General features: G+C 46.6%; 3 protein-coding genes and 2 non-coding genes across 5 annotated transcripts; 2 read left to right on the forward strand and 3 right to left on the reverse strand.

Moving 5' to 3' along the window:
• Positions 1 to 926: 926 nt before the first annotated feature.
• Positions 927 to 2,628, reverse strand: RNF151 (ring finger protein 151). Its single transcript, XM_027862700.1, has 4 exons — positions 2,614 to 2,628; positions 2,368 to 2,513; positions 1,853 to 1,949; positions 927 to 1,418 (listed from the first exon to the last, which is right to left on the reverse strand). Exons 1-4 carry the CDS (start codon positions 2,626 to 2,628, stop codon positions 975 to 977), a joined length of 702 nt encoding a protein of 233 aa, XP_027718501.1. The 3' UTR covers positions 927 to 974.
• Positions 2,629 to 6,962: 4,334 nt separating this feature from the next.
• LOC114044003 lies at positions 6,963 to 7,094 on the reverse strand. Its single transcript, XR_003569166.1, has one exon. It is a non-coding gene; the product is annotated as a small nucleolar RNA ACA64 (small nucleolar RNA).
• A 934-nt stretch (positions 7,095 to 8,028) lies between these two features.
• Positions 8,029 to 10,800, forward strand: RPS2 (ribosomal protein S2). The gene is made up of 7 exons (XM_027863266.1): positions 8,029 to 8,208; positions 8,428 to 8,517; positions 9,111 to 9,218; positions 9,513 to 9,686; positions 9,778 to 9,937; positions 10,313 to 10,404; positions 10,678 to 10,800. The coding sequence occupies exons 1-7, from the start codon at positions 8,032 to 8,034 to the stop codon at positions 10,756 to 10,758; spliced, it is 882 nt and encodes a 293-aa protein (XP_027719067.1). The 5' UTR covers positions 8,029 to 8,031; the 3' UTR covers positions 10,759 to 10,800.
• Positions 10,467 to 10,600, forward strand: LOC114043998. Its single transcript, XR_003569161.1, has one exon. It is a non-coding gene; the product is annotated as a small nucleolar RNA SNORA64/SNORA10 family (small nucleolar RNA).
• A 107-nt stretch (positions 10,801 to 10,907) lies between the features above and the next one.
• Positions 10,908 to 16,395, reverse strand: NDUFB10 (NADH:ubiquinone oxidoreductase subunit B10). The gene is made up of 4 exons (XM_027863010.1): positions 16,089 to 16,395; positions 11,695 to 11,833; positions 11,171 to 11,310; positions 10,908 to 11,063 (listed from the first exon to the last, which is right to left on the reverse strand). The coding sequence occupies exons 1-4, from the start codon at positions 16,234 to 16,236 to the stop codon at positions 10,960 to 10,962; spliced, it is 531 nt and encodes a 176-aa protein (XP_027718811.1). The 5' UTR covers positions 16,237 to 16,395; the 3' UTR covers positions 10,908 to 10,959.
• Between the last annotated feature and the right edge of the window lie 78 nt (positions 16,396 to 16,473).

A 16,473-nucleotide genomic window follows, 5' to 3' on the forward strand; every position in this document is an offset into this window, starting at 1 on the left:
TAGGGCAATCTACATGGGGAGGAGTTCTTGTAGAGTAGAGGTATCCAGGCAGCTAGATGGCACAGTGGATAGAGAACTGGCCCTGGAGTCAGGAGGACCTGAGTTCAAATCCAACCTCAGTCACTTGATACTTACTGTGTGACCCTGGGCAAGTCACTTACTGCCATTGCCTAGCCAAAAAAAAAAAAAAAGGAGTAGGGGTATCTTGGAGCAACAGAAATAGGGTGCAGTGGAGACTGGGCCATGGAGGTCCTAGTAATATATGGAGCTTGGGGATTATCTCAAAGAGACACAGGCTGCAGAAGGGTTTGGGGGACAGTGTGTAGACAGGGCAGTGTTTCAGAGCAGTGTTGGAACTTGAAAGATTGTCTTCAGACTACATAAGACTCTCTCAGCAGTGTAGACTGGTCAATGGAGGAAGGAAAAGATGTTTTGGGGCTACTGAACTATAAGAAGAGACCTAGGTTTAAATCTCAGCTTCAGCAAATGTGATGAAGGGCAAATTAATCTCTTTCTGAGCTTTTTTTTTTTTTATCCATAAAATGGGGATGATAATGTTGTCTATTTAACAGGGGTGTTGTGGCAAATCAAGTGAGAATGAAATAAAACTTTGGAAAACTTTAGTAGAGTAAATATCAGCTATAGATAATATTGTTGGGGTATACTCCGGGCAGCATAGACAGCTTCCTGGGGAAGCGGGGTGCTTCTCAAGGCTGCAGGACATGAGAATGGAGTAGTTTTTTCAGAGGAGATGGAGTCCTTGGAGGGAAATGTAACTTGGGGTACTCTGTGTGTATGGGGGGGGCCCATCGCAAGACTGAAGAACAATGCTGGGGACCCCTTGGGCTCCACCTTTATTCATCCTTCTCTATTTACAGTCATAGTAACCTGGTCTTCCCCAGTTTTCTCTGGGGAAGGTTAGCCCCAGGGGAGGGGATCTGGGCAGGAGTCCTGACCACCCAGCTGGGCAGGCATCACATAGCAGCCCTGGGTGCCTCGGTGTTGATGTTGGACACATCCATGCCTTCCTCTTCCTCCTCTTCCAGGAAGGTCTCCAGCTGGATCAGCTGCCTTCGGGTGAGGCCGGTGGCCCGGTGGATCCGCCTCCTTCGATGTCGAAGGACGGAGTCCAAGGCACGGCCCTGCGCTCTCCGGCGGCCCCGTGCCTCTCGGAGCTCCTGATAGCAATTGTGGTTCTCCCTTTCAACAGCTGTGAGTGTGGCCCCACAGCCGAGGGGGCAGTGCTGCTGTTGCCTGTGTCCACAGCTCCGGTCATGTTCTGCTAAGGCTGCCCGCTGCACCCTAGCCATGCAGCCTGCATTAGGGCAGGGGGTAAACTCAAAAGGGCAGGAGTCCAGGTGGATCCTATGCTGAGATAGGGGACAGGTGACACAGCAGCCAGCCTGGGAATTCTTGCACTGTATAGACACAGGGACAGAGAGCACGGGGACACAAAGAAAGACAGAGAAGAGAAAGGTGGAGATGAGGGGGAGGGGAGAGAAATAAAGAAGACAGGGGAGAGGAAAATGGAAGGGGGAAAGAGAGAGGGTGACAAGAAAGAAGAGAGACAAGAGATAAAAGATGGAAAAGATCAGTGAGTAGCTCTGAGGAGCTTAAATTCAAGTTCAGCCACTTCTTACTGATAATATCCTTTCCTGATGCCTGGACCAAACCAATCTGCCTCCAAATGCTGGATGGAAAGGAGTGGTTTTGTATGATCTGTGTCCCCAGCCCTTTCCCAGTGTGGATGATCGAGAAACTGCCATCAATGGTTACATTGCTCCTTCCTTTCCCCAGACCCTTGAAAAGTAAAGAAGTTGCTTCCTGGTTTGTTTGATGGGTAAGGCCATACCTTGACTTGCAGGCGGCCAATGGTTTTTCTGAGTTTGTGCACCTGGACCATCAGTCTCCTCTTCACTTCTTTCCTACAGCAAGGACATGTCTTTTGTCTGGGGGAAGAGATAGAGAGCCAACAGGCCAGCTTACCAGGCATGTTCTTTAGGAAATGATCCACACCCACCTACCCACCACAGAGTATTCTGGACAAATGTTTCCTTGACCTTTTGCAATGTGTTAGCTTATTAGCTAGCAGAATGCATTGAGGAAGCATTCCTTCCCTTGGTCTCAAGTATTTCCTCTCAGTATTGGAAGGAAAGGAAAGATGAGGGTGAAGGACAATGGGTTGGAATTGGCCAGGGGCTAGTCATGGACTGGGACCTTCCTAAAAAGGATTTTTTGTATAATAGCTTTTCTTAAAGTGGAACTTATCTTTAATCCTGTCTTCGCTCCCATTTTTACCTGTATTGAGATAGGTAAAAATGCCTACACTCATTCCCACTGAGCTGTGACTAAGATTGCATGTCCTACCTGGCCAGCCAGGTTAAGATGCATTTCTTGCAAAAGATATGACCACATGGCAGTTTCACTGGTCGCTTGAGGACCCCATGGCAGACAGAACAAAGCAAGGCACAGTCCGGGGGGCTGACAAAGAGGTTGAGATCATATCCACCACTCTGTAAGTTCCCCCCAAGCAATAACAGAATAGAGACATAGGATTAGTGACCAGGAGAAGATGCAATCCTCTCTCCCATCTCTCGTTTTCACCTCCCCAACCTGCCCCAGGGGCATCAGCAGGAGGCTGATAGTATGTCAATACAAGAGTCCTCTCTCTCCTTTTCTGAAAGGAACTCAGCCCTTGAGTGCTCTATAATCTTTGAAGGCATGCTAAGTAAATTCATCAAAAGGCAAGCACTCTGGCCTCTTTACAAGGAGGAAAGTGGGACAAACCAGAGCAAGTGTCCATTTTCTGGCCAATCCCCCCAGGGCCTGTTCTTTAGTCATCCTGCACCATGGGGGTCTGGATAAGCCCAAATCACACGCTCCAGGATTGAGTGCTTAGGTCACGGTCACATTGCCTATTTGGAGTTTCTGGAAGCCTGTACCCTCTGACCAGACCATTCATACACCTCTCCATTCATTCAAACACAGACTAGCAGTGGTCATCAACTGAGCTAGTAAAGGTTCTCTTAACCCCAGATTCAGGCTTCTTAAGGAGTGTTGTTCAGTTGTGTCCAACCTTTTGTGACCCCATTTGGGATTTTCTGGAGTGGTATACCATTTCTTTCTCTAGTTCATTTTACAGATGAGGAAACTGAGGCACACAAGGTTAGGTGACTTGCTCAGGGTCACATAGCTAGTAACTGAGGCTGTATTTGAACTCAGGCCTCCCTAACTCCAAGCCCAGCACTCTAGCCATAGTGCTACCTACCTGCCTAAAGTGCACATCCCAGTTATTCTTAACACTACAGTATTATATTTTTTCCTCTTCTATAGCCTTTTACAGGGAGGGAAGAAAGGGCTGGGAAAGGAAATATATTAACATAATAAAGAGAATAAAACCAGTCCAGAGAGAAAAATAACTTACCAGAGGTCACTTTGCTGCCTGTGAGACAGAACCAGGCCTAGAACCCAGATGTCTTTTTGGGGAAAGGTGAGACAAATTAGGGCAGACAAGAATCTGGGAAGACTTTTTTTTTTGTGAGGCAGTCAGGGTTAAGTGACTTGCACAGGGTCACACAGCTCGTACATTTCAAGTGTCTGAGGTCGCATTTGAACTCAGGTCCTCTGCAGCTGCGCCACCTAGCGGCCCCTGGGGAGCCTTTTTTTTTGCTAGGCAATGGGGTTAAGTGACTTGCCCAGGGTCACACAGCTAGTGAGTGTTATGTGTCTGAGGCTGGATTTGAACTCAGGACCTCCTGACTCTGGGGTCAGTGCTCTATCCACTGCACCACCTAGCTGCCCTAAGGGGAGACTTTTAATGGGCTGAATAGGGCCCATACACACCCCACTACCATTCTATTTAAGTTACTAGTGGCCTCCCCTAGGGAAGGTGCTACTTAGGGTCTCCCGGAGCCAAAGGAACAGGCCCTAGGCAACAATTCTCCCTTCTTTTACCCTTCCTCACTATGGTGTAATGTACACCAAAAAAAATTTGTGACCCCTCCCAGAGAACAGAAGAGGAGGGGAGGCATGAACTCACCATGATTGTGGTCTTAGGCAGCAGCACTACTGAGCTGAGGCAGGCTGAGACCTCATTTCACACACCTCTATTCAGGCTGACATCACAGCCTCATTGTCTACCATCAACCAATCATAGCCTAGTCCTAGGGGCAGTGCCCAGCCAGGAGTAAGGCTGATCAGCACCCAGTCAGGGGTGTTCCTGTCCTTTCTCCCTAAGTACCAGAAGACCACAATGGGGACAGGATCAGGCTGCAGTTATCAGCATCAGTTGCTTCTACACATATATACTTTCACTTGATTTTCATACTCTTGAGGGCAGGGACTGTTTTCACATTTTTACAGATGGAGAAACTGAGCTGAGGTTTCTTCCAAGAAACAATGTAGCCCCTAATTTTATAGATGAAGAAATTGAGACCTTCAAAATTCAGGGTTTTTTCCCATGGCAGACTTATGACCTGTTGGCCTCCAAGTCTAGGAATATGGAAGAGCCAAATTGATTGCTAAATGACCTAAATTCTGCCAGGGGATGATAGCACATGTGTTCTAGTACTGTCTGCTAATTTCCTATGATTTTTGCAGAGTTCTTCCCTCTCTCTGGGCATTGGCAAAAATGAGGTTTGGATGAATGACCTCTGCTGGATATTTCCAGTGTATGGATCCTCCCACCATTAATCTGTTTTAGTATTTAGAACGTTTAGGCCCTCCTACCCCCACTACCAGGCTATAAAGGGATAATTATAATTTGTACTCTCAGTATCAAAAGAAGCCTGGACCCTCCCGGTTTCTAGCCTCAAATTTATCTACAGTTTAGCACATTAGTTGCTATGTCAGCAAATATGCATTAAATACCTACTATATGTGCCCAGACGCTGTTAAATACCAGGGCTACAAAGAACAAGGTAAAAGAGAGCTTAACAGTCTCAGTAATGGATCTCAAGAGTACATGGTGGGAAGGTTAATACTGGAAAGGTAGTTGGAGGCCAGGTTATGGAGAACTTTAAAGCCAAAGGATTGGACCTTGGAGGCAATAAACCATTGGAATTTACTGAATAGGGGCCTAACACAGACTTATACTTAGAAGATGGTCTGGAGTGGGAAGAGACTTTCTGCATGCAGGCCAACCAACAAGGATTGTGCAATAGAGGTGCAGTGTCTTATGTTTCCTCAGAGCCATGAGACTTTTAATACAACTCTTAATCCACTAATGGGGAAATGGAAAATCATAACAAGCACCCAGAGCCAGTAATATGGAAGCTTCTCAAATTGAATATCCCCCCCCAAACAAAAAAACTCCAACAAATCATATTTGGTTAATTCAGCTTTATTAGTCTCCTGGGTTAAAAAAAATTACCAAAATAATATAGCAATCACCTTCCTCCATACAACTCAATCCAAATCCCTAATTTATCCATTCAACAAATAGTTGTACTGTACTAAGAATGTACCCCAAACCCTCCAAAGGGTTTGGTCCCTGCGCACACAGATTTCAAGGAAAACATTTACTGCAAAATGGAAGGGACTTTAGAAAACATATGAGTCATCTGTGGTAGGCTCTTTAATCCACAATTCTATACCTCCCCTCTCCCTTTTTTTCTCCAGTCTCAAAAAAAGCATTTGCAGAAAGCCAGTCCCACTGTACAGGTACCCTGGATTTCTACACTAAATTTCTCTGTACTCATTTGGTTATTTAATCAGCTCTGATGGATACCCTACAAGCATCCCCAACTTAAAATAGTCAAAAAAAATTTCCTCCAAATAGCCCTTACTTTCCCATTACCCTCCAGTTCATATATCCATATCTGACCTTGTTCCACATCCATCCCTTCTCTTGTACTCACACTGCCACTATCCTCATTCAGGAGTCAATTATCTCCCTGCCTTCCTCCAATCTCTCCCTTCTCCAATTCTTCCTTACACAGCTACCAAAATGATATTCCTCAAATACAGGTCTTACCACATCACCTCCCTGAGTTCAAGAAGCTTCAGTAGTTCCCTAATATCCCTAGAACAAAACACAGATTTCTGTGTGGCTCATCAATCGTTCACAATCCACCACTCTAACTTTCCAGGCACATTCACTTCCATATTCTGGCCAAACTGGCTTACCAAAACATTCCATTTGGAAGCCTGTCACTTCCTAGCACTTGTTAGATTCCTGGGGTTCCCCTTAAGGTGAGGTTCTTAAAAGAAGCTTTTCCTGATGATCTCAGAGGTTCGTACTCTTTCTAGCCTTATTATTTCTATTTTTGTTGTTGTTCAGTTGTGTGACTTGCTGGACCCATACTGTCCATGGGATTTTCTTGGCATAGGTACTAGAGTGGTTCTCCATTTTATTCAGTGCATTAAGGGAAGTCTACTAAGGGTCAGAGCTAGCAAATAAGGCTGGATTTAAACTTGGGTCCTCCTCACTCCAAACCAAACACTCTATCCACTGAGCCACATAACTACCTCCTAGGGAAACAAATTAAGTTATTTGCCCAAGGTCACACAGTAAGTGTCTTAGGTTGGATTTGAACTCAGCTCGGGCACTCTATTTACTGTGCCATCTAGCTGTCTCACCAGTTCTATTTACTTTCTGCAGATTATATTGTTCCCCCATTCACTCACAGAGCCTAGAGGGCAGGGACCACTTCCTTTTAGTCTGCCCCCCCCCCAATACAAGGTCTGTCATAAACTAGGTAACTTCATAAATACAGGTCAGTTTGCCCAGACTCTGCCAGACTCATTTTGTGACGGGGGCAGGGGTGGGAGGTTGGATCACTGCTGTCAAGGACAGTCCACGTGGGTCCCCATAGCGAAGCTTTCCGTGCTTGTACCGTGATGTGGAAGAGGCTGTTCCAGGGGCTGGGAAGCCCTAAGACCAGGGAGAGAAGAGCAGAGTCAGTGGAGGTCCTGCCCCTTCTTCCCCACACGCCGGCCCCCGCCTCCAATTACGCCTTAGCATTTGTCGGGGCCTGGGTTTTATCCCCCACACTCAAGTATATGGGAGATAAGCTTAAAGACCCCTGGTAGCTGTGGGCGCCGTAGTCTCACCCGTGGCCACGGGTGCAGACCGCGGGTGATTTTCAGACGACGCCGGTTCAGCCCCCTTCCCGACAGGCTCCGGCGACAAACGCACCGCGGAGCCCCGGACGCGAGGTTGGGGCATGGCCGGAGCCCGAGTACCCGCAGCGAAGACAAGCTGCTTTCAGCTCCCCCTTCCCCACCTTGCTGGGCTATTCCTTACCCGAGAAGAGCCACGTGGGCCCCCGGCTCCGCAATTGCCCTCCCTAGAACAGCAAAGCTTCCCGTAAACGTAAGTCACTCGTACCCTCGGATGCAAAAAAGGAAATGAACCCGCTCCCTCCAAATTTATACCCATGCTGCTAATAAATACTGATTCCGGAGTACCAGAGATCTGCTTCCGGGTCAGAAGCCGTAGGCAGTAGCTCTAGGCCACGCCTTGCTGGAGGGGCCTGATTTAACCAATCACGGAAGCTTTTCCAGTAATCGGAGTAATTCAGGAACCGGAGTTTCTGGGCCCAGAAGATATCGCGAGAACTAGCTTCCTATAAAAGGTCTCGGTGCGTGTTAGACGGCCTTCTACTTCTAGTGAGCACGTGAGTGTGTCTTTATTCGTGAGGTAGTGGGGGGGGGGTGGGAGGAGAAGTGGGGAGTTGAGTTATCAGCGCGTGAACGAGAGGGAATCCGCGGGCATCGACGCCGCGCATCCCCGGGGAGAGGTGCCTTAGCTTGAGCCCGTCTGTCTGTATGGTCCGCGGGTCGGGGCTGGGCCTATTTGGTGCCGCGGGGGCGCCCCGCGGAGGTTCGGGCTGGGCAGCCGTTGGGCCTCGCTTCCCTTGTCCGGGCGCCGCTCGCGGGTGTTTCCATAGCGCTCGGGGGCTGCGGCGCCCGTGGGGGCCGCCAGGCGCCGTTCGATGCTAGTCTGATCCTCCGATTGGGATGGGGGGGAAGGGATCTAAAAGCGCCCGCTTTCAGGTCTGGTGACCAGGCTCTCTCATCTCACAGCAAATGGCGGACGACGCCGGTGCTGCAGGAGGAGCGGGTGGCCCCGGAGGTCCCGGAGTCGGAGGCCGAGGTGGCTTCCGCGGTGGCTTCGGCAGTGGTGGCCGGGGTCGAGGCCGGGGCCGTGGTCGAGGCCGGGGCCGTGGCCGCGGGGCCCGGGGAGGAAAGGCCGAAGACAAGGAGGTGAGTCTGTGCTTTGGTGCCGGGTCTGAACCGTTTGGTTTTTTCCCCTTTTAATTTTTCACCGCCTGCGTCTTAGGTTTGTTTTATTTTTCCAGACTCTATAACACCGCAGTGCTGGGCGTTCCATTTATCCGGGTGGGGAAAGGTAGCTCCGGCCCTTGGGGCAGGGGAGAATTGTCACTGCTTTCCTATAACCTGTGGTTCTCTTGGTGTGTCTAGTGGGTTCCTGTCACTAAGCTGGGCCGGCTAGTCAAGGACATGAAGATCAAGTCTTTGGAAGAGATCTATCTTTTCTCCCTTCCTATCAAGGTACAGGGGAGGTGGGGAGTGGCACGGGCCATGTTCTAACAGCCCTCCAGGGGTCTTTACCAGGAAATCACACCCCCCTCCCCATCCACTTTGCACCGAGAGGAAGGGGGCACCGTACAGGTGTGCTGGCCTGTTTGTCAGGAGATTCAAGTGGCAGTGGCCTGGCCCTGCCATGACTGGCAAGTTGTTTATCCTCACTTTAACCATATAAATGGTAACTCTTATTTTAACCGGAGGGTGGGGGGGTGGATTTGTCCCAGAATCAATAATTATTTAATAAATCTCGGTTTTTTAAAGAACTCATTTCATTTCCTAATCATTGAGTCACTGAATCTGTCTGAGGTCTAATTTCATGACCTGAAAATGAGGGTAGGATTCAGCTCACAAGGATCTCAGAACCACTGTGTGTAAAGCACTTTATTCAATTTAGAACTTGAATTATGTATAAAAGGTAATGCTCTTGAGAATTTTATGTGGCTTGTAGAACCGTAAGGGACCTAATATCCATCTTGTTCTCCCTCTAAAAGTACATAAAAGCAGCTTTTTTAAAACTTAGGAACTCTCAACTAGTAACCTAATCTTATTATCCACAGGAGTCTGAGATCATAGATTTCTTCCTGGGATCTTCATTGAAAGATGAGGTTCTGAAGATCATGCCTGTTCAGAAACAAACCAGAGCTGGACAACGTACCAGGTTCAAGGTAATTTGTCTAGTTGGGTTAATTCAACCTAGGCTTCATTTTCGGGGCCCTCACAATTGGCTGAAAGTTAAGACATTTGTGATTTTGTAATGAAGTTCATAACCCCTATTTCCAAATGATGGTAGGGGGGAGAGGAGAATTTTTAAAAAATGCTAAAAGGTTCTTTGCACCATCCTGGTTTCTCCCTCGCCTGGCAGTCATAGTCAACTAAATACAATTCACCTAGTCACCCAGCTGATGTTTATACATGGTAGGGAGCATTTAGATGCTCTTCTAAAAGCACTTTCTTTGTAGGCTTTTGTGGCCATCGGTGACTACAATGGCCATGTTGGCCTTGGGGTCAAGTGCTCCAAGGAAGTGGCCACAGCTATTCGTGGTGCTATCATTCTGGCCAAGCTGTCCATCGTTCCTGTGAGACGTGGCTACTGGGGGAACAAGATTGGCAAGCCTCACACAGTGCCCTGCAAGGTAAGGAATAGGTGTGTAATAAAGAGCTATATAGTCTGTTGCCATGTGACAGGGAAAGGTGGGTCATCACTGAATTGCTCGTGGTCTTCAGGTCACTGGGCGATGTGGATCGGTTCTGGTGCGCCTGATCCCTGCCCCTAGAGGTACTGGCATCGTCTCAGCTCCTGTGCCTAAGAAGCTCCTGATGATGGCTGGAATTGATGACTGCTACACATCTGCAAGGGGCTGTACTGCCACTCTGGGCAACTTTGGTGAGTGAGCTTTTAAAATATTCATGCTGGCAGGATAGCTTTACCAGTGGTTGGTAGAGGAATTTAGCTTTTTAAAATAACCTTTAGCTGCACTTAGTTACTGACAAACGTGGGGCAGAGTCAGTACCTGTGCACGGGTAGGAGTTAGGATTTGGGGATGAGGGAATTGGATGGCATTGTTAATGTTGACTATAAATTGGGTAAGCCACAAGTGAGACCACTTGACAGTGGTATGACAGAAGTATGAAGGTCAAAGCAGAAAGGAAGGTGGACTGAGGGAGGCTCAATTCACTGAACATGTGAGGCCTTTGGAATATGAATTTTATCTTTATCACATAATTTTATCTAATCACATATAACTTCTTCCTTCAACAGCTAAAGCTACCTTTGATGCCATCTCCAAAACATACAGCTATCTAACCCCAGACCTGTGGAAGGAGACTGTGTTCACTAAGTCTCCCTATCAGGTATGATAGGGTGGGAACTTGGGGGAGGGGTAGAACTAAGATAATTTGGGAAATAATTCCCAATCTCCTTAGCTCTGCTCAGTTGCACTTGGCCAAGTATGGTGTGACTGTCGTACACAGGAGAAAGAACAAGAATTCCCTTTGACAACAGCCTGACCTGCCGTGGTCTCTCTGTTCCATATGGGATTTGACAACTGCCTCTTAAGTTAGAGGTTGTGCTTACGTTTTACCTATTGGTAAGTACAATGAATAAGACTTGTTTTGTAATTGCAGGAATTCACCGACCATCTTGTGAAGACCCACACTCGAGTGTCTGTCCAGAGGACCCAGGCAGCTGCCGTGGCAACCACATAGATGATGTTTTTTATAAACAAATAAATTGAACTATGCCTGCTAGATGCTTTGTAGTGGTTGCTTATTGGTTGGGGAGGAGAGGGAGGCAGGGTTGGACTCCCACCCCAGGCCGGATTTACCGATCTTTTGGGCTTGACAAAATACACAGATAGAACTGCAAAGACTTTTATTGGGATGATTAGAGATGAATTTTTTGGTAAGTCAGGCGGCAGCAGCCTCCTTGGCAGCTTTCCGCTCAGCAAGCATCCGGTGCTTCTGCTTTGCAAGACATTTCCGAGCAGATGAATTGGCTCCAAGTTCATGATCTGTGAAGGCAGAAAAGCTTATTTAGAAGTGCCATACCACTTTGATAAAGCAAAACCCAGGGCTTAGCTTATTTTCACCCACAGACTATATGGACCCCTTCACTCACATCGATCCTGATAAGCTTTTGCAACCTCATAGAACTGTTTGAGCTCTTTCGAACAGTTCTGTTGATAGCTTTCTCCTTCTCTCTGCTGACAGGCCTTCAGTCTTTCCTGGACAATATTAACAATTTCTTGATCAACTTTGCTGAAAGAGAAAGGAAGAATGGGGTGGGGGGGTGGGGGGCTTAATTCTTCTTGGCTCATTATGCAGCCAAGGAACTATAAATACATATATACTTTACTCATCATCTTCCCCCTCCCCCCAACCTACATACCTAGCGCAGGACAGGAAGAAACCTGATAGGTTTTGAGCAAAGGGCCTCATCCATTGCTTTTGTGAGGAGATTCCAGGTCTAATTACCACCCTTCCCATTCAAATTAGAACTCAAACTTCCTTCCCCAGTCAAAGTAGAACTGTTTGTAGGGTGCCCTTAAGTCAAAACCAGCATGCTGTGATTGATCAGGACAATTCAATGAAGGTATAAAGGATGATCTAGGATGCCATAGAAACAATGACTGGCATACATACTAGTCTCTTTTCCACTGCATTTCTGCTTCAAATATGCACAGAATATCCCCTTGCTTGCACTCGGTTATGTCTGGTACTCGGCGGTATTGCCGATGATAGTAATAGGTCTTATTTTTTGCATGTTGCTCCTCGATAAATTCTACAAGAGAAAAAGTCCATTAAATTCTTAATCAAATCAGTATCTACAGAAAGTTCTCATGCAGCACTGGGGTCTAGAAACCCTAGCTCTTATATTGGTAGTATAAAATACTAACTCCTTAGTTGGATGTTTAAGCTGCTAATCTTATTTTACTCATGATCCAAAGCAAACTGGACTACTAATTAACTTCGAAAAGGCCATCTCCCATAATTCTGCATTTCTTACCTGTCAAGCTCATACTATTCTGAAGCTCTCCTTGATTCTTTTTCAGCCTTACAGTATTTTCCCCAATATTCCCTATCCCTATTAAGCAAAATAATGCCTTGTGTTTTATTTACCTACTCCCCCCCCCCATTTTTCTTGCACAGCACAGACGCTGAATGGATTTGCTTCTGGACCACAGCTCAATACTGATTTCTAGTTTTCTGGCCTTTTTTTAAGGTGGGTAGAAGAGGACATGGTTTTTTTTCTCATTCTCCACTGCTATAAACTAATCTAGGATAAGCAGAGGGTACAACACTAACACTGGAGAATGTACCTGGAGAAGACCCCACAACAAAGGGGATTCATGTGAATAACTTTGTCCTTTTATGGATGAAGAAACTAAAGCTGAGTGGCGAAAATACTTATTGCAGGTCACCATATTTTACATCTCAACGGTAGCTAGTACATCAGACGTGGAACACCATTCCAGCTGATTGCCTGCGTTAGTCCTGCAGGTAGTCTTTTTGCCCACTAATCATCTACTCCCCTTCCTCCTCTTCCCCACCCCTAACTTTAACGGATCTGAATATCACAACCAAAAAAACCCACATCGCTTCTTTTACTCTCCAAACCAGAGGAAGGACAGACAAATTTCAATTATCTTAACGAATTAAGATAATTCACACAAACATTCCAAAAGTCCTTCCTATTGCTCTGAAACATTATACTACAGTATATATCTCACTACTCAAAACAAGGATGACACAAAAGGCCTGAACACTAAAAATGAATGTCATTAATTGCACAGATCTAGGGCACTTTCCTCACAGTCAAGTCCCACAAGGCCTTTCTAACAATCTTGGTTACATATCTCCCAGACTACAGTTGATCAGAAACTAAAGATAAAAGGGAGGTGAAGCACTGCTAATGGCAGATGCTGAGAAAAGCCAAGATGTGACAACTGCATGTGGCAGTTGTCTGAAAATGAAAGAAAGCAGGTAGATCACAATAAACAGATTTGCACTCTCAAGAAGTACAGCAGTTTGGTCACATTATAGGATCCAAAAGCACTTGAGATGATGACTGAATTCTATAGCCCCATACACTTGGAACCTGTCAGTGACCTCACCAATCCAAATGGGTTGAAGTTGGAAGTGGAGAGAGAGGAAATCCATACATTGATAAAATCACAGGTGCAGACAGTAACTGATATTTAATAATAATGACCTAATAATCAAAAAAGGTGAAATTATTAAAATATTGAACAAGGCACTATGAAAGATATCTAAGAAAACAGCAAACTGGCATTTTAATAAAAAGACATTTGTATAACTAAAGTTTGCAAAGCACTTCATATAGATTTGAGCCTTATAATGAATAACCTGTAGCTGTTACCACCATTTTGCAGGTGAAAAATTGAGGCTCAGGTTAAGTGATTTGCCAATGACAAGCTGGATGTCAGAAGAAAGATGAGTCCAGCTCTTTCTGACTCTGAGTGCGGCCCTCTATGCACATACTATACTGCTTAGTTTAGAAAAATTTCCATCCCAGGAGTTAAAGATGTTTAAAAAAAGTCTGAACACTCAAAGGGGTGCACTTCCAAAGAACAGCCCATTAATGGGTTGAAGAAATGAACTCTTTTTGTACTGTTTTTGCAGAAGGTTTCCTTTCCTAACATTACACCTACCATTATCAAATATTCAAATCCCAGTGTTAAAGCAGAGGAGTCAAAGTACCTGTAAAAGGAAGCTTAGGGTTTAAAAAAGAAAAAAATCTACTTTTGGAGAAGTTAAGATGCTAGATTTCTGTTATCCTTTTCCTTTCCAGTTAATGGGCCCAGCCCTCACAAAAGGCTACCCATGTCCTGCTAAGTCTGAGACGAGGTGCAGCCCAAATCAAGCTACTCTGGGGACATTTCTTGAATAACTGCCCACCTAGAGGCTTTAAATCGATAAAAATGTGATTTCTAAGTAAGATTTTTATTTCCTTTGTACATAATTTATTTCTAAAAATTTATTGAGATCAGATTTCACTACCCTGCCAGAGTTGGAAATGCAATGGCCACCTCCAATCCCAAAGCAGATAAGTATGGAACCTTTAACCTACACCATTTTTCTGACGCAGACCTATTCATCCCTCCTTAGCAAACCTGGTGGTCAACCCCTTCCAAGAGTCCACCATAGTAATGAAGGACTTAGTTCAGACACCTGCTCAGCTTTATTCCCAACCCACTCCCCCAAAATCCAAGTCTCCCCAAAGTAGCAGGAATTATAGGTATATACCAACATTCCTGGGCTCACTATTCAATTTAATTCAGGGTCTTGGTCTAGCCTTCGTAAGCTCTATGACCAAATAAAGATCATTTCATTGGCTAAGCCTCAGACACCCAGAGACACACTGTGAACAGCAGGCAGAATAAGATGACATATTGCCATAAAATAAAGTGTGTACTTATCTCTTCTCACCTAGACTACACCAATAAATGTTCTTTTTGCCACTAGTCCATTGCCTCTCCAAACCATCATTCACACTGCAGCTTCATCTTCTTAATTCACTGCTCTCATTGTAACACTCTTATTTCAAAAGCCTTCTTCAGTGGCTCTACATTGTCTATGAAATCAAGTATAAGCTCTTAATTCTGGCATCATCTCTTATTATTAATTATCATGTCCATCTGTTACCCACCCTCACTCCACGCCTGGAATTCTTTCCTCCTTCATCTCTTTTGGCCTCCCTGCCTTCCTTCAAGTTCCAGCTAAATTCTCACCTACAAGAAGCCCTTCCTGATCCCCCTCAATGCTAGTGCCTTCCCTCTGTTGATTATCTCCAATTTTTCCTGTACATGGTTTGTTTGCCCATAGTTGTCTGCATGTTGTTATTACGCGAGCCCTCCTCCCCCATTACACTATGAGTTCCTTAAAAACAGAGACTGTTTTTGTATTTTGCCTTTCTTTATACCTCCTGGAAAATATACAGTTCCTGGAAAATAGTAGCCACTTAATGCTTGTTGACTCCACTTGACACTCAATTAAACTGTTAAAACTCCTTAAGAGCAGGGTCTATATTAAATCTATTTTGTATCTCTATTTCACACCAGAAAGCACTTCTTGAAGATTTATAAACAGACTCAAACCCAAGCAACTGTGGGTTTCTTTGTACATGAATAAATGGGAAACTGATTGGTTGGGGCAGCTACCTCCCAGCTGCCACACAATCCCACCTTCTGTTCCTGTGGGGTCCCTGGGTTATGAGACTGCACAGGAAACATGGAGGTACCTCAGATGTCAGAACCACCAAACTCCAGTAAGGATGAAAAAGGCAACCCAAAAAATATCAAATTCTCTGAAGTGACAGTCCAAGCCTTCAGAATTTGGTTACTATGCATTACCATTATGGTCACTATTTATCTCCCTCTGGTCCCCAATGTATATCCTCTGTTCCATGGCTGCTAGAGGCAGCTAGGTGACTCAGTGGATAAAGTGCTGGACCTGGCGTAAGGAGTTCAAATCCAGATTTAGACACTTAATAATTTTGTGACTTTGGGCCATCCACTTCCCCTGGCCAAGTCACTTATCTGCCACCTGCCTCAGTTTCCCTATCTGTAAAATGATTTATTGTGGGGACAAAAATCGAAATCTGGGGCTATATAAATGCTTCTTCTTCCACGGATCTAATGGAAAAGAGCCCTGTCTGGGGAGTCAGGGCTCCCCTCTGACAAGAACCTTGGCCAAGCCAACCCTGGAGGCCTCAGTTTCTTCCTCTGGTTCTTTGGGCTGGATGGTCTTTCCGGCTCCAGACCTGTGACCCTTTCCTCCCCGTGCTCCCCCACTACCTGCCTCATTCTGCCCTTTAGATCGCCTTGTTCCTGGTTTCCGTGACCCTGCACCTCCCGGCCCCCACCTCCAAGGTGCGTACACGCGTGGAAGCGCGTGCGTGAGGAGGGTTCCCCGCCCCCTCCCCGTGTCCTTGGAGAAGGGGCACTGGGGGTGGAGGTGGGGGAGGTGGGGGAGGGGCAGCCTATCGCGGGACGTGGGGTGCAAGGGCGCCCTACCTCGGAAGCGGGTGACGGGCAGGTCTATGACGAAGTTAAAGGCGTCCGTCAGGATGGTGACTGGGTTGGGCAGCGACGTGATTGGGTCTGGCGCCGGTGTGCGGCGCGGAGGCTCCGGGTACGCATCCTTGTCCCAGTCCTTGGGCATCGCGGCTGCAGGCTCGGTTACGAGGCGGGGCGGGGTCCTCCAGGCCTCGGCTCCCAGCTCGCTTGTTTGCTCGCAGGGCGCCCACACAGGTCGAGTTTTTCCTCCACCGGATCCGCACGCGGCCTAGCAGCTGCAGAGCGAAGGACGGTCAGAGGGGACAGGACAAGGGGCGGGGCCGCGAGCCCGCCTGCGCATTGAAGGCCATCCCCTCCCCGACGCGCAGGGCACTTTGGGAAT

The sequence above is a fragment of the Vombatus ursinus genome, unplaced genomic scaffold (genome assembly GCF_900497805.2).
Source record: "Vombatus ursinus unplaced genomic scaffold, bare-nosed wombat genome assembly UNPS02014770.1, whole genome shotgun sequence".
Lineage (NCBI taxonomy): Eukaryota > Metazoa > Chordata > Mammalia > Diprotodontia > Vombatidae > Vombatus > Vombatus ursinus.

What these genes read in the sequence shown, in the direction of transcription:
- RNF151 (XM_027862700.1), bottom strand. An exon ending in ATCTTAACCTGGCTGGCCAG is followed by an intron (nt 1,950 to 2,367) that starts GTAGGACATGCA and finishes CTCTTCCCCCAG; the next exon opens with ACAAAAGACATGTCCTTGCT. An exon ending in TTGGCCGCCTGCAAGTCAAG is followed by an intron (nt 1,419 to 1,852) that starts GTATGGCCTTAC and finishes GTGTCTATACAG; the next exon opens with TGCAAGAATTCCCAGGCTGG.
- RPS2 (XM_027863266.1), top strand. Translation starts at nt 8,032, where the DNA reads ATGGCGGACGACGCCGGTGCTGCAGGAGGAGCGGGTGGCCCCGGAGGT. An exon ending in GAAAGGCCGAAGACAAGGAG is followed by an intron (nt 8,209 to 8,427) that starts GTGAGTCTGTGC and finishes TGGTGTGTCTAG; the next exon opens with TGGGTTCCTGTCACTAAGCT. An exon ending in GACAACGTACCAGGTTCAAG is followed by an intron (nt 9,219 to 9,512) that starts GTAATTTGTCTA and finishes CTTTCTTTGTAG; the next exon opens with GCTTTTGTGGCCATCGGTGA.
- NDUFB10 (XM_027863010.1), bottom strand. Translation starts at nt 16,236, where the DNA reads ATGCCCAAGGACTGGGACAAGGATGCGTACCCGGAGCCTCCGCGCCGC. An exon ending in GCCCGTCACCCGCTTCCGAG is followed by an intron (nt 11,834 to 16,088) that starts GTAGGGCGCCCT and finishes TTTCTCTTGTAG; the next exon opens with AATTTATCGAGGAGCAACAT. An exon ending in AAAAGCTTATCAGGATCGAT is followed by an intron (nt 11,064 to 11,170) that starts GTGAGTGAAGGG and finishes CTGCCTTCACAG; the next exon opens with ATCATGAACTTGGAGCCAAT.